The sequence below is a fragment of the Schistocerca gregaria genome, chromosome 4, assembly GCF_023897955.1.
Source record: "Schistocerca gregaria isolate iqSchGreg1 chromosome 4, iqSchGreg1.2, whole genome shotgun sequence".
Classification (NCBI taxonomy): Eukaryota; Metazoa; Arthropoda; class Insecta; order Orthoptera; family Acrididae; genus Schistocerca; species Schistocerca gregaria.
The window spans coordinates 312,753,050-312,770,376 of NC_064923.1; the positions used below are offsets into that span (position 1 = coordinate 312,753,050).

Consider the following 17,327-nt stretch of genomic DNA (forward strand, 5'->3'; position numbering starts at 1 on the left):
TAATGTCCATTTTTCATCACAAGAAGCATTTTACAACAGCTATAATCAGTAAAATAGGTGTTACTAGGAATTGAATTCACGTTCGACAGGGAAGAAAACTAATTGCAAATAAGCTCTGTAATATATTTTAAAAAATGAAAATAATAATTATAATTATACTGAATATGAAAAATGTAATTGCTTGCATAAATGTGTCTTGGCTTAACTTAATTTCGTTTCGAACTTCGCTGACCTAGTTGAAGATGCAGCCTGCAGAGGACTCCTTGGCCAATGGCACTTCTCGTAATTACAAAACAAATCACTTCACATACTTCAATAAATAAAAATGCTTAGTGCTGCTCTTGAACATTATGTTCTTCACGCTCATATTAACTACATTTAGACTACAGTACTTTTGCTCTACAAAAGGCTCATTCTTCTCTCTTACGAGAAAAACTTTGACTCGCCTCCACTACTAAAAACAATAAACAGTACAACAACAAAAAATGTGAAGAAGTTTCATCGTTTGTCTGCGCCTTCCTGGTTAACTTATCTGCCAACTTCTGTTTTCCATCGGTATCTTATCCTGGCTTGTTCTTAATTAAATGCTAATTTAGCAGCATCCGGTGGGGGTGTTACATCATGTTTCTGTACAGATTGTAAAAGACCCCAAACAATTTTACGCTTCATTCCGTAGAAAATGTTTTTGTGAATTGAACTTACAGACGTTTACATCAGAAGATAAAAATAAGTCAATGGTTGACAAATGACAGCTGAACACAAAACCGACTCTAAAGACGAATGCCTCAAAGGCCATCGGTATATGTTCATACAAGTACTCACTTGCGTGCCAAGATCTCAAGCCCACCGGCTTAGCCCATCAGTTTAGAAACATAAAATCGGTATTCATACTTATCTGAGAAACTGTTGTCGATATATTAATGGATATGCATTTCAAGCTAAGCTAACATTTTAGAGAAAAAAGTTGTGTGAGACACATGAGGCTACTCCTGTGATTTTAAAAATTCTACGTACCTGATTAGTGATTTTGAAATGGTAATCTGTCAGTGAGAAAGTTACTTGGTATTTTCAGACGGTCGTGCAATTTATGACAACATAGACAGCATTACACAAAATGATTGGCTGACTTTTCTGGTATACTAGTAACTGGCTAGTTTGTTGTATTTGCATCACTCAGTGATTGATTAAATATTGAAAGCTGCAAAAGGTTGCCTAACGAAAGAAAATTTGTAAATTCTTGGACTGTTGATACGTACTACATTCTGAAAAGAAATGCCTCCGAGTATTTTATGTGTAAAACCCTTAAAACTCTTTAAATAAAGATAATGTTATGAACATTCTACGTCTTTATTATTCATGACTACGTATTTGTATCCCTCTGCCACTAGAGGGCTCCGAATTGTAGCGTGTAACATGGCGGTGTCTAACATAACTATGTTGCTGCGTTAGAAACATCGTGCTATAATCGAGTTCCGAATTCGAAGAGTTCGTTCGCACACGGAGAATCATCTCCTTCAGGATAACAACGTCAACCGACGCACGAACGCTGCATCTGCAACAATGCGACGCCTTGGGTCACTGTATTCGATCTTTCTACATCTACATCTACATACATACTCCGCAATCCACCATACGGCGCGTGGCGGAGGGTACCTCGTACTACAACTAGCATCTTCTCTCCCTGTTCCACTCCCAAACAGAACGAGGGAAAAATGACTGCTTATACGCCTCTGTGCGAGCCCTAATCTCTCTAATCTTATCTTCGTGGTCTTTCCGCGAAATATAAGTTGGCGGCAGTAAAATTGTACTCCAGTCAGCCTCAAATGCTGGTTCTCTAAATTTCGTCAGTAGCGATTCACGAAAAGAACTCCTCCTTTCCTCTAGAGACTCCCACCCGAGCTTCTGAAGCATTTCCGTAACACCCGCGTGATGATCACACCTACCAGTAACAAATCTAGCAGCCCGCCTCTAAATTGCTTCTATATCCTATTCTCCATACAGTCCCGACTTTTCAGCTGTTTACAAAACTTACAGGACACCTTTGATGACACATTTTAATAGCAATGAAGAGATGCAAGTAGAGATGGGGTTGTTGCTCCATCAACAAAGCCAAACGTTCTGTAGTGACGGTATCAACAAACAGGTCTGTCGGGAGATGTGTCTTCGTCGTAACAGTGACTATGTTGGAAGTAAATGTATAGGCCTGAAGAATAATTATGTTGAATGTTAAGAATGTTTGTTTTATTTCAAAACCTTTATGAATTTTCACACTGAAAACATTCCGAGGCGTTATCTTTCAGCACGCCCTCGTCTATGTAAACAGTCTAAGAATTTACACATTTTCTTTCGTAAGGTCGTCTTTTGTTACTTTCATTAATTAATCACTCAAGGGTGCAAATACAAAAAGCTAGACATTGAGTAATACCCCAGAACTGTCACCCAATACTTTTACTTAATGATCTCTGCGTTGTCAGAAAAACAGGACTCTCTGAAAATAACAGGACTCTCTGAAAATACCAAGTAGTATACAATAATTTTTTCCCTAACATGTCTTCATCATTTTTTGCAGGTGGTGCAAATGTGCCCTAATGTTGGGAAAACTGCCATAATTTGAGTCAGTTAATAACCCAGTGAGTTGTTACATAAGCCGCAGGCAATGTTCTCAAAACCTGCTTCATAAATATTGCAATCATTCACACTGTAAGACTTCATGATCTGAAAAATGCTTAAAATGTTAATATTTTAAACGTTTCGAATCTATTTCTTGTAAACTACAGAACAATATAGTATATTTTCAAATAATCTCTTCTGGTGACAACTGGAAGCTACACATGGTCCCTTATGCTTAAGGAGACCGGCTGTAGATATATACAGGGTGTCCCAAAAAACACCGCGAAACTTTAGGGACAGGTTCCATGTACAGAAATAAGTAGAAGATATCTAGTTAACATGGGCTCTTAAATGTATACCTGAAGAAGCATGAGCGCTTTTTCATGTTCGATACTGTGAAACAGATGTCCTCTTCTGCAAGCTCGTTGCTTTCCGTATTTTGGGAAGACGTAGCACGGATGAAAACAATAATAGAATGTCTAGTAAACATGGGGTCTGAAATGCATACTTTAGGAGCTATGATCACTTGTTTATTTTGGCTACTGTGGAACACATCTCTTCTACTGACCAAGCGCTCATAGCTCTTAAGTTACGCATTTTAGAGATCATGTTTGCTTCAAGTTTTTTTTCTTATTTTCGTCGATACTACCTCTCCCCAAAGTATGAAAAGCAAAGGGCTTGCAGAAGAAGAGGGTGCTTCATAGCATCGAAGATGCACAAGTTCTCATATCTCTTCAGGTATGCACTTTAGAGCCCTTGTTTAACAATCTTTTTGTCTTCTTTTGATGTAAGGAAACCGTCTCTACAGTCTGTCGCTGGTTTTTTTCTTTTTTTTTGGGAAACCCTGTATTTTGTAATGTATATAGTCTTACTATAATACTGGCCATTAAAATTGCTACACCAAGAAGAAATGCAGATGATAAACGGGTATTCATTGGATAAATATATTATACTAGAACTGACATATGATTATATTTTCACGCAATTTGGGTGCATAGGTCCTGAGAAATCAGTACCCAGAACAACCACCTCTGGCCGTTATAACGGCCTTGATACGCCTGGGCATTCAGAGCTTCGATGGCGTGTGCAGATACAGCTGCCCATGCACCTTCAACACGATACTACAGTCCATCAAGAGTAGTGACTGGCGTATTGTGACTAGACAGTTGCTCAGCCACCAATGACCAGACGTTTTCAGTTGGTGAGTGATCTGGAGAATGTGCTGGCCAGGACATCAGTCGAACATTTTCTGTATCCAGAAAGGCCCGTACAGGACCTGCAACATTCGGTCGGGCACTATCCTGCTGAAATGTAGGGTTTCACAGGGATCGAATGAAGGGTAGAGCCATGGGTCGTAACACATCTGAATTGAAACGTCCACTGTTCAAAGTGCCGTCAATACGAACAAAGGTGACCGAAACGTGTAACCAATGGCACCCTATACCATCGCGCCGGGTGATACGCCAGTATGGCGATGACGAATACACGCTTCCAATGTACGTTCACCGCCAGGTCGCCAAACACGGATGTGACATCATTGTGCTGTAAACAGAACCTGGATTCATCCGAAAAAATGACGATTTGCCATTCGTGTATCCAGGTTCGTCGTTGAATACACCATCGCAGGCACTCCTGTCTGTGATGCAGCGACAAGCGTAACCGCAGCCATGGTCTCCGAGCTGATAGTCCATGCTGCTGCAAAGGTCGCCGGACTGTTCGTGCACATGGTTGTTGTCTTTCAAACGTCCCCATCTTTTGACTCAGGGATCGAGACGTGGCTGCACGATCCGTTACAGTCATGCGGATAAGATGCCTGTCTTCTCGACTGCTAGTGATACGAGGCCGTTGGGATGCAGCACGGCGTTCCGTATTACCCACCTGAACCACCGATTCCATTTTCTGCTAACGGTCATTGGATCTTGACCAACGCGAGCAGCAATGTCGCGATACAATCAACCGCTATCGCGATAGGCTTCAATCCAACCTTTATCAAAGTCGGAAACGTGGTGGTACACATTTCTCGTGCTTACATGAGGCATCACAACAACGTTTCACCAGGCAACGCCGGTCAATTGCTGTTTGTGTATGAGAAATCGGTTGGAAACTTTCCTGATGTCAGCACGTTGTAGGTATGTCCAGCGGCGCCAACCTTGTGTGAATGCTCTGAAAAGCTAATCATTTGCATATCACAGCATCTTCTTCCTGCCGGTTAAATTTCGCGTCTGTAGCACGTCATCTTCGTGGTGTAGCAATTTTAATGGCCATTAGTGTATTTATGTATCATTTCAGAATCAAAGACTGTGAAATTCATTGAGCTGCACCACAGAATGAGTGCAGCGTATGACATGTATTACAAATTAATCTACCATTTCACTACATTTGGCTTTCATTATTGCAAGGGGTAATGTACGCCGACAAATACTGATGGGAATGAAGCTATTTTGACGAAATTCTCTGTGCTCCAGCAGGTTTTTCTGGTATGTTTGGGAACTTAATGTAGACAAGAACAGGTTACACAGTAGATTCCGAGACTAAAAATTTGTTTTGCTGGTTGTGCACTTGTTAGTATCCATGAAGGCTTCCGACAGACTCTGCTGCTGCTGCTGATTACGTTTGCAAGGAGATTAAACATCTGAGATCATCAGCCTCCTATTCACTTCCAAGGTACCACATCTGCCTGCTTCTAGCGTAAATTCTTTGTACAAATGTAAGAAAGTTTTCTAAAGTTTGCGTCGTGTATCTGTGGCGGGCCGTTAGTGCCAGCCCAATATTCACCTGTACGAATGTGGAAAACCGCCTAAAAACCTGCTCTCTTCTCGTCAGCCCATAGAGTTGATTCGAAATGGGGGCAGTGCGCTTCCCCGTCCTGGAAGTGAGTGCTTTAACGCTCGCGGCTATCCGGGCGAACGAAAAGAAAATTTGCAGAAAAAATATCTTATGAGAAGTTGCTTATTCGTAGTTGAAATAGTAATTCCTGAAAGAAAATTATACGACGTAACCTTTTTAGTACATACCCCCTCACTCCAAAAAGTTTCGGGATTAGATTAATAAAATAATAGAGAGAAACTAAGTTGATGGTTTTAATGATTTTGGTGTTCTACACAGCCTCCCCCAACTTGAATACAGATCACAGAATGCTCATGCAACCGTGTGAAATTGCCGGAAAAGTCCTTGTTTAGGATGTTGCTCAACTATCGCGTCACACTGGCTTCAATGTTTACGTGTTGACCTTCCATGTGAATTTCTGCACTGTGTCGTTGTGTGATATTTTCGTACTGATAACACCATGTCTCGTGACCCGTGATGATTTATTTTTTTTTCAGAAATCTATATTCTGCATTTTGCATATCAATCAATTCGTGGTTGGCGTCCACGGGTCGTTGTTCACGAGTCTCAGTGTCAGGGAAAAACTTCGCACACATGTTTCTCTTCTTCGAAAAATTCTTGAGAATGCCTTGAACACTTGATTTAGAGATATTGCTGTATTGCGCTTTGTGACACAACATTGACACACTATAGCCCAACTACTTAACACAGCCTGCTCACAAATGACTGGTGGAATACATATCTGTTGCCTATATTTATTAGTTTAAGCTGACACCGTCTGCGCCTATGTCTCTTATACGCTAAGCATAAAATTAGTCTTTGAACTTTATGGAGATACTGTGTAACACAGTATAAGTCATAGACATTATAGGCACCTCCACAATCACAATGATAGCGACCAATTTTGGAAATCACGTTCTTGTATACATACATACATTAATCCTTGTTTCATAGATCATGAAGACGACATTTCGTAATGGTGTGGAACATGTCACTTTTACGTAAGTTTTCTTTACAAAAAATAAATAATTAATGTTTTTTTATTTATTTTTTACCGTTATTACTCCATATCTTAAAATTCATCTATTGAGTATATGGAGTTGTCATTCACAAATTCGTTTAATTTGCTTTAAATATTGGTTGGCTGTCTGTCAGTCTTTTGATGCTATTTGGCAAATGACCAAAGATTTTTGTGACAGCATAATTCACCTCTTCCTGTGCTGAAGTGAGATTTAATCCAGAATAGTGAAGACCATCCTTTCTTCTAGTGGTGTAGCTATGCACTACGCTGTTATTTTTGAATTGGGATGGGTTATTAATGACAAATTTCATAAGTAAATATATGTATTGTGAAGGTACTGCGAATATCTCAAGTTCCTTAAATAAATGTCTGCAAGGTGATCTTGGGTGGGCTCCAGCTATTATTCTGATTACACGCTTTTGTTCAATGAATACTTTCTCTGTTAATGACGAATTGCCCCAAAATATGATGCCACGTGAAAGAAGGGATTGAAAACAGGCATAATAGGGTAATTTACTTATATGTTTATCACCAAAATTTGCAATAACCCTAATAGCTTAAGTAGCTGAACCTAACCGTATCATAAGATCATCGATGAGTTTCTTCCAATTCAATTTCTCATCAATGCACACACCCAGGAAATTTGAATAGTCTGCCTTACCAATAGACTTCTGTTCATAGTCTATATTTATCAATAGTGTTATGCCATTTACTGTACGGAATTGAATATACAGTGTTTTCTCAAAATTTAGTGCGAGTCCATTTGCACAAAACCACTTAATAATTTTCTGAAACACGTTAATTGCAATTTCTTCAGCTGATTCTTGCTTGTTGGATGTGATAACTATAGTTGTATCATCAGGAAAAAGAACTAGCTCTGCATCTTCATGAATATAGAGTGTCAAGTCATTAATATACAGGGTGGTCCATTGATCGTGACCGGGCCAAATATCTCACGAAATAAGAGTCAAACGCAAAAACTACAAAGAACGACACATGTCTATCTTGAAGGGGGAAACGAGATGGCTCTATGGTTGGCCCACTAGATGGCGCTACCATAGGTCAAACGAATATCAACTGCGTTTTTTTTTAAAATAAGAAACACATTTTTATTATATATTCGTATAGTACGTAAAGAAATATGAATGTTTTAGTTGGACCACTTTTTTGGCTTTGTGATAAATGGCGCTGTAATAGTCACAAACATATGGCTCACAATTTTAGACGAACAGTTATTAAGGGTAGGTTTTCTAAATTAAAATACAAAACGTAGGTACGTTTGAACATATTATTTCGGTTGTTCCAATGTAATACACGTATCTTAGTGAACTTATCATTTCTGAGAAAGCATGCTGTTACAGCGCAATTACCTGTAAGTACCACATTAATGCAATAAATGCTCAAAATGATGTCCGTCTACCTCAATGAATTTGGCAATACGTGTAACGACATTCCTCTCAACAGCGAGTAGTTCGCCTTCCGTTACGTTCGCACTTGCATTTACAATGCGCTGACGCATCTTGTCAGGCATTGTCGGTGGATGACGATTACAAATATCCTTCAACTTTCCCCACAGAAAGAAAACGTGGACGCCTATCCGAAGAACGTGCGGGCCATGCTTCGACGACCAATCCATCTGTCATGAAATGTGCTATTCAATACCGCTTCAACAGCACGCGAGCTATGTGCCAGACATCCATCATGTTGGAAGTACATCGCCATTCTGTCATGCAGTGAAACATCTTGTAGTAACAGTGGTAGAACATTACGTAGGAAATCAGCATACATTGCACCATTTAGACTGCCATCGATAAAATGGGGGCCAATTATCCTTCCTCCCATAATGCCGCACCATACATTAACCCGCCAAGGTCGCTGATGTTCCATTTGTCGAAGCCATCGTGAATTTTCCGTTGCCCAATAGTGAATATTATGCCGGTTTACGTTACCGCTGTTGGTGAATGACGCTTCTTCGCTAAATACAACGCGTGCAAAAAATCTGTCATCGTCCCGTAATTTCTCATGTGCCCAGTGGCAGAACTGTACACGACGTTCAAAGTCATCGCCATACAATTCCTGGAGCATATAAATATGGTGCGGGTGCAATCGATGTTGATGTAGCTTTCTCTACACCGACGTTTTTGAGATTCCCGATTCTCCCGCAGTTTGTCTGCTAGTGCGGATTAGCCGCGACAGCAGCTAAAACACCTCATTGTCATCATCATTTGTTGCAGGTCGTGGTTGACGTTCCACATGGGGCTGAACACTTCCTGTTTCCTTAAATAACGTAGTTTTTCGGCGAACGGTCCGGAGACTTGGATGATGTCGTCCAGGATACCGAGCAGCATACATAGCACACGCTCGTTGGGCATTTTGATCACAATAGCCATACATCAACACGATATCGACCTTTTCCACAATTGGTAAACGGCCCATTTTAACACGGGTAATGTATCACGAAGCAAATACCGTCAGCACTGGCGGAATGTTACGTGATACCACGCACTTATACGTTTGTGACCATTACAGCGCCATCTATCACAAAGCGAAAAAAGTGGTCCAACTAAAACATTCATATTTCTTTACGTACTACACGAATATGTAATAAAAAATGGGGGTTCGTATTTAAAAAACGCAGATGATATCCGTTTTACCTATGGCAACGCCATCTTGCGGGCCAACCATAGCGCCATCTGGTTCCCCCCTTCAAGCTAGACGAGTTTCGTTCTTTTTTAGTTTCTTCGTTTGACTCTTATTTCGTGAGAGATTTCACCCGGTCACTATCAATGCACCACCCTGTATATTAAGAACAATAAGGGACCCAAGACTGAACCCTGTGGGGCACCATTCTTGATACCTCCCCAGTTGGAGGTCTCTGCTGATTTTTGCAGACTATCTGTACTGTTAATATCGAACTTCTGCGTTCTTGCAGTTAAATATGAATTAAACCATTTGTGCACTGTCCCACTGATACCACAATACTTAAGCTTATCTAGAAGAATTTCATGATTGGCACTATCAAAAGCCTTTGAGAGATCACAAAATATCCTATTGGCTGATGTTCGGTTATTCAATGCACTTAATATTTGATCAGTGAAACCATAATAAGCATTTTCTGTTGAAAAGCCTTTCTGAAAACCAAACTGACATTTTGAGAGTACTTCATTTTTACAGATCGGCCATGCTACTCTCGAATACATTAATTTTTCAAGAATTTTGGATAAAGCTGTCAGAAGTGAGATTGGGTGTTAGTTATTAGCATCAGACCTATCCCCCATTTTATGCAATTTTTTTGGAGTAATGGGGTGTGTACTAAAAAGGTTATTTAATTTATGAAAAATGAATGAGCTGTTACATTTTTAACTTCATGTTTAGAATAAACTCAAATTTTATAGTTAATTATTTCATTTTTAAGCACCATTTGGATTAGATTTGGAAAATTATAGAGTTTCATACACCTGTAAGTATGGTTTGTTTGCTGTTTCAAAGTCAAAGGAGAATCTCGCATACTTCTGAAGAAAAGTGTACCTATAGCAACAAATGGAGCCTTTAGTAATTGACAAAATGATGAAATTTCACATGTAAAAAAAAATATTTTGTGGTATTTTTGAACTTCCACTGCTATGGTTGTGAATCCTGAATCCTTCCTGGTCATGCTGACAAAGTTTTATGAATTTATTTGTAAAATTTTAGACAGTGGAAATTAAAATGCTTCTCCTACTCTAAGTCAGCCCGTTTGACATCTTACACTCCTTAAGTAAAGACGTAACATCTGTCCAAGATAAGAAAATATGGAGGGCAATATGAAACCACTTGGAAGTCTGATGACTTAGAAACATTCCAGATACTGAAGGGCGGGCGTGTGTTCACAGAGTGATGAGAGCGGAGCCCTATTCAAGGTGCTGGTCTGCGCCCCCGCGGTCAGCATGCAGCTGCTGCTCTACTGTGTGGGAGCGCACAGCGTGCGGGAGCAGGTGAGTCACACGTTCGTCTTCTAAACTGTTTCTTCCCTCTCTTCCAGCACGAAAAGTGGCAGCACACGGAGAGCACTGTGTTAATAAGACACTGCACAGTTTGTAAAAATCCTGCAAACCTGGCCAAAATTTCAAAATTCCTCCCATATGGGCAAAAAATGGATGTAATGGTATTTCTAACCCTTCTGATAACTACATGGTGTACAACTTTGCTTCCGCCGTTTGCCAATAGATGGCGACGACGGTCGGAAGAAACCGAACGCAGATGTCAGGCGGTTAGCTTGGACCTCGGTCAACGTAATCTCATTCAAACATTAGTCGATTTGTGTCTGCATCATAAAATTGTTCTTGATTGAAAACATCAGTTTTCGAGCCTAATTCTCGTCATTTGCGGTAGGTGTTACTGTTTTGTTCCAATATGAATAAAACAGCAGCTGAGTCTCATCGAATGCTCTCAAGTACGTATGGTAAGGACGCTATTAGTGAAAGAACATGACGTGAGTGGTTTCAACGCTTCAAGAACGGTGATTTTAATGTCGTAGACCGACATAGTTGTCGAAGAGAGAATGTTTTCGAAGGTGCAGAATTGGAGACATTGCTGAGTAAAGACTCGCACCAAACTCAAGAAGAATTGTCACGATTAGTGCGACTGACACAACAAACCATTTCAAAACATCTCAAAGCTATGGGCATGATTCAGAATGAAGGAAATTGGGTGCCTTGTGAGCTGAAACCAAGAGACGTTTAACGGCGTTGGTGTGTTTGTGAACAGTTGCTTCAGAGGCAAAAACGGAAGTGATTTCTGCATCGCATTGTGACCGGGGAAGAAAAATGAGTTCATTACGATAACCCTAAACGCAAAAAATCATGGGAATATCCCTGCCATGCTTCCACGTCGACGGCCAAACCGAATATTCACAGCTCCAAGATCATGCTCAGCATTTGGTGGCACTAGCTCGTCGTGTACTACGTGGTGTTAAAACCAAGTGAAACAATCACAGGTGCTCGTTCACGAACGCAATTAATACGTTTGAGCACAGCATTAAAAGACAAACGGCCGCAACACAGCGAGAGGCATGATAAAGTGATTTTGCAGCACGACAACGCTCGAGCTCACATTGCAAAAGAGGTCAAAACGTAATTGGAAACGTTAAAATGGGAAGTTCTACCCCACCCGCCGTATTCTCAGGATATTGCTCCCTCTGACTATCACCTGTTTAGATCAATGGCGCAGGGCGTGGGCGACCAACACTTCCGATGTCATGAAGAAGTCACAAATTGGATCTATTCGTGGATCGCTTCAAAAGATGAACCATTTTTTCGACATGTAATTCGTACACTGTCCGAAAGATGGGAAAAAGTATTGGCCAGCGATGGAATGATACAAGTGTAACCAATTTGTTTCATTAAAGCCTCAAGTGTTGGGGAAGAAACGGCAGAAGCAAAGTTGTACGCCTTGTATTTTTACATCAAAATTGAAAAATTCAAAATGGTGGATCCAATATTGCGACAATAATATGGAAAAAATTAATGAAGTCGACAGATAATGTTTACGGTTAACACTTGCAATTTTAACGGTAAACTTTACTATGAATTTTCTCTATTATTCTCTTTATTACAGAAAATATATATCAGTAACAAAAATTGAAAGTTCTTTAAGTTTCCTTAATCTTATTCCTCTTGTGCTTCTTGTTCTTCATCTTTCTTCATCATCAGTTCCTTCCTCATGTTCTTCCTCATCGACATTTTTATTCCCTTTATCACCCGCACCATCCTGTGCCTCGTAATCGTCTGCAGCAAGCACCAAGAGGACAACTGCTGCCGAAGACAACGTTTTCACTTTCCTTGGAGACGGTATCCACAAAGAATAATTATAGGGATTGCTTGTTGCTAGAAGTCACCACAAAGAATCCTACATATTTTTCACGCGAGAAGACTTTCCGCCAAAGTTTAGGCGATATTGCCTTATTAACATGTTTGTTCATTCCTGTGGATCTTCCAAAAGCTGACCTATTGGTAAAAGTGTAGATTAACAGCCTATGGGCCTCTGTTGGCATGTTGCACCATTAGTATTCTTCGACATAATGCGTGGCTGTTGCAACAGCGTAGCTTCGAAACTTTTCGACGTCAGTTTTCATTTTCTCAGCGTAAATAACGGCATTTTGCAACTGTCACTTCAAAAATGGTCCAAAGTCGGTGTAGCGGCTAGAAGCTGGATTACAAGGCTGTCTCGTGAAGATAGTACATAGTAAATATTACTTAAAGACGGAATCAATAATAGGCGAAATGTCGTCGAATTTAAAACTTATCCATTTTTAGCTCGCGTTTTACAATTTTCTACCTTTCATTCTGGTAAGAAGCCAATTAACGAAAACCAATTTTTAATTAACGATTAAATGATGAAATATATCTTCATACTTAAGTATAAACTTCGTGGAATATCCATTAAAAATTATCTAATTTCGCTGAAGGAAAGCATTTCATCCAATCTTCCAGCCCGGCTAGATCGGTGCGTGGATCACAAATGAACGCCGCGTTGAATCTGCAATTCAGCTTCGGGAAGAAATAGCTGGCTATTTCTAAGACCGGTACTCAAGATGCCATCATTACACGAAACTTCCGAACTCCGAACATTTTTTTTAAATTTATGGCCGCTTTTTCGGGATTCTGATCGGGTATACGCTGGGATGAGACTGTACGAATCACGTGCAGCCTGTATTGCAGCTGTTCCAGTAAAGATTTTCTGTTAGGAAACTAAACCTCCTCAGATAAATTTCTGTGAGAGGGAAGGTAATTTTTTTGTATAACAGGGCTCGTCCGAATTCAGGATAAGATTACTATATGTGAAAGTCAAGGAGGCAAGCCCTAAAATTACCGTAGCTCGATCTACCACCACCGTGCATCTTATCACTTCGCTGTTCAACGGAGTGATGTTTTAGTGAAACGAAGTGTGTCTGGAAGTGGCGGACAATAAGCTGCGAAAAATGAAGCCGTACTCTGCCATATATCCTCCCAGCTACTCATAAAATCTGATATCATTGTCATTAGCCTACTGAAGGGACAATGTGTGATGACAAACGGCTTTGTGATAGAGGACTTACCAATGTATCACATCAGATGAATTCATAATTGCAAGTAATGACCACCATCAGCTGTAGAATGGAATGACAATGAAAACTTGTGCCAAACCGGGAGTCGAACTCGGATTTCCCGCTTATCGCGAGCGGTCGCCCTACCATTCAGCTGTCCTTCCACAGCCGGCCGAAGTGGCCGAGAGGTTCTAGGCGCTACAGTCTGGAACCGCGCGACCGCTATGGTCGCAGGTTCGAATCCTGCCTCGGGCATGGATGTTTGTGATGTCCTTAGGTTAGTTAGGTTTAAGTAGTTCTAAATGCTAGGGGACTTATGACCTCAGAAGTTAAGTCTCATAGTGCTCAGAGCCATTTGAACCATTTTTTGTCCTTGCAAAGCTCACGGCCAGACCCAAACTTCCATAGGCCTCCAACTATAGGTCTAAGATCTATACTCGCACATCCATTATATGTATTCCGGTGCAAATGACACGTTGTGCATCCTGTGTGTGTGAAATCTTACGGAACTTAACTGCTGAGGTCATCAGTCCCTAAGCTTATATGCTACTTAACCTAAATTATCCTAAGGACAAACACACACACGCATGCCCGAGGGAGGACCCGAACCTCCGCCGGGACCAGACGCACAGTCCATGACTGCAGCGCCTCAGACAGCTCGGCTAATGCCGTGCAGCATGTGCATCGTCATCAGAATAACACAGGCAATGTAATTTCGTTACCAGTGTATGGTGTTTGTGGCGCATAAATTTCAGTAGACTTCATTTCAGTGTACTGTATTTCATTATGAGGAAAGAGTGCAGATGATAGTTTACCAGTTAACGCGCTTCTATTCCGATAAGTGATGAAATGAATGTGGTACCCCTTTTAAAATTCCGTGACTATTTAACTCGCTTCTTAAATTCTTGAACGGTATATTTTAATATTTTGTCGATGTGGGTGTTTCATAGAGATTTGTTGTTTCTTTTAAGAAATAAGCCGACTGAAAGGAGCGATCAAAAAGTTTCCGTTCGAAGGCCGTTCAGTCTAGAATCGTTAGGCCAATGAACTGTGCGGCTGATCCCGGCTGAGGTTCGAGTCCTCTCTCCGGCATGGGTGTGTGTGTTTGTCCTTAGGATAATTTAGGTTAAGTAGTGTGTAAGTCCCATAAGATTTCACACACATTTGAACATTTTTCTCGTTAGGCCAACCAGGAAAAATCACCGTAAGCGCTGATGCCATCATCACACCGACGCACCAGGTTGAAGTTGCCCATTTGATAAAACACTGTGTTCTGCTGCACGGAGAAGTCCGTAACGGCCTGCTGCACGTCCTCGTTCGAGAAGAATCGTCGACCCTTCATAGCCTTCTTTAAGGGGTCGAAGGCCTTATAATCGCATGGGAAGAGATGACACTACACGGCGTGTGCTCGGGTGACTGATACTTCAGTTACGATATTTGCGTTATGGGGAGGTGCTTTACCATGAAGCAGCAGCACCACTTGCGCACCATTCCACAGTGTTATTTTTCTGAAAACATGCCGCCTCATACACATTCTTCTTTCTCCGCTGGATGTCTACCGGTCTTTGCCCTTCGGCAGCCAAGAACAGAACAATAACATGTTGTTTCTGTTTGGGAACATTTGGTAATGAAGTCGCCATTGTTCACGTCACTGCAGCTATCGCACACGCGTCGTAAAGACAATGTCACACTAACCTCTTGCATGTCAATGCTTATATACCTGCATCGGAGTCATGCTGCGTTGTATGTATGCTGCGGAAGTCCCCTCAAACAGACACTTTTTGCTGGCCTCCTATGGGCGTACAATAAATTGAGTTTTATTTCAACTATTTCCTTGTTATTGTACTCTGATTTGGGGCACTTACAATAAAGACAATGTTTATAGTTTTTACAGCGTGGGTGATAGTACGACTGTATCGAAGACTGTGACCGAGAATGAGTGAAAGAGGATTTAATTTAGGGGTGCATATAAATTTTTGATTTTTTAAGCTTATGTACGTTTGATTTTCATTGTAGCGACTTGCCCCCTTCCCTAAAAAAGAAAAATTGTCCTATATGTTTGCTTTTAGGGGGAGCTTGTGTCCACGGCTGCGTACAGCTGCGACTGGCCAGGCACCAACATCAGCTTTCAGAAGTCGCTGCTGCTGATCATGGTTCGCGGGCAGAGGCCGCTGACGCTCACCGCCGGCGGGATCTACCCCATACAGAGGGGCACCTTCCTCTCGGTAAAGTCTACTCTTCACACTGTTGGCTGTTTTGGCTATTGCTGCATAATCTCTCCATCGCGAAATCGTTATTGCATGTTGTAACCAACTTGTATTTCCTTTTCTGTGATGGTTTAACATCCAAACCATCTACCTCTACCTATATAACATCATCATGATTTACATGTACCGACATACTCCACATGTCACTTTACAGCACTTACAGTCTTCATGACGCATCTACTAATAAACTTCCCCATTCCAGTGCTGAATTTAACGCTAGTATACACTAAACTTCTCGTTCCCTTTCTCTTTCTCTCTCTCTCTCTGCCCCCTCACACACACACACACACACATACACACACACACACACACTGTTTTTGTGTGATAACTCTATCGCCATTTACATGTACCGACATAGTCCACATGTCACTTTACAGCACTTACAGTCTTCATGACGCATCTACTAATAAACTTCCCCACTCCAGTGCTGAATTTAACGCTAGTATGCACTAAACTTCTTGTTCCCTTTCTCTTTGTCTCTCTCTCTCTCTCTCTCTGCCTCCTCTCTCTCTCTCACACACACACATACACACACACACACACACTGTTTTTGTGTGATAACTCTATCGCCATTTGACTTTGTTATTTGTCATTTCCAGTACCGCGATTTGACGTTTTGGGCCATTATTTCGTGCAATAGTACGAGAAGGAACTTGTCCCCCTTCTTCCAGCGGTGTAGCGTGGGTCTCTAGAAGTGTGTAGCGTTCCAAAAGATTGGAAAAGGGCACAGGTCATCCCCGTTTTCAAGAAGGGACGTCGAACAGATGTGCAGAACTATAGACCTATATCTCAAATGTCGATGTCGTAGAATTTTGGAACACGTATTATGTTCGAGTATAATGACTTTTCTGGAGACTAGAAATCTACTCTGTAGGAGTCTGCATGATTTTCGTAAAAGACAATCGTGTGAAACCCAGCTCGCTCTATTCCTCCGCGAGACTCAGAGGGCCATAGACACGGGTTCCCAGATAGATGCCGTGTTTCTTGACTTCCCCAAGCCGGATGGAGTGGCCGAGCGGTTCTAGGCGCTACAGTCTGGTACCGCGCGACCGCTACGATCGCAGGTTCGAATCCTGCCTTGGGCATGGATGTATGTGATGTCCTTAGGTTAGTTAGGTTTAAGTAGTTCTAAGTTCTAGGGGACTGATGACCAAAGAAATTAAGTCCCATAGTGCTCAGAGCCATTTGACTTCCCCAAGGCGTTTGATACTGTTTCCCACAGTCGTCTAATGAACAAAGTAAGAGCATAAGGACTATCAGACCAATTGTGTGATTGGGTTGAAGAGTTCCTAGACAACAAAACTCAGCATGTCATTCTCAATGGAGAGAAGTCTTCCGAAGTAAGAGTGATTTCAGGTGTGCCGCAGGAGAGCGTCGTAGGACCGTTGCTGTTCACAATATACATAAATGGCCTTGTGGATAACATCGAAAGTTCACTGAGGCTTTTTGCGGATGATGCTGCAGTGTATCGAGAGGTTGTAACAATGGAAAATTGTAGTGAAATTCAGGAGGATCTGCAACGAATTGACACATGGTGCAG

At 41.3% G+C, this 17,327-nt stretch overlaps 1 protein-coding gene across 1 annotated transcript in view; it reads left to right on the forward strand.

Annotated features, from left to right (window-relative positions):
• LOC126267840 (odorant receptor Or2-like) overlaps window positions 1-17,327 on the forward strand; it is a 52,465-nt gene that overhangs the window by 16,913 nt on the left and 18,225 nt on the right. The window contains exons 3-4 of the mRNA XM_049973145.1: window positions 10,330-10,431; window positions 15,590-15,745. Of these exons, the coding sequence (XP_049829102.1) occupies window positions 10,330-10,431; window positions 15,590-15,745 (258 nt within the window). The remainder of the gene's footprint in view (window positions 1-10,329; window positions 10,432-15,589; window positions 15,746-17,327) is intronic.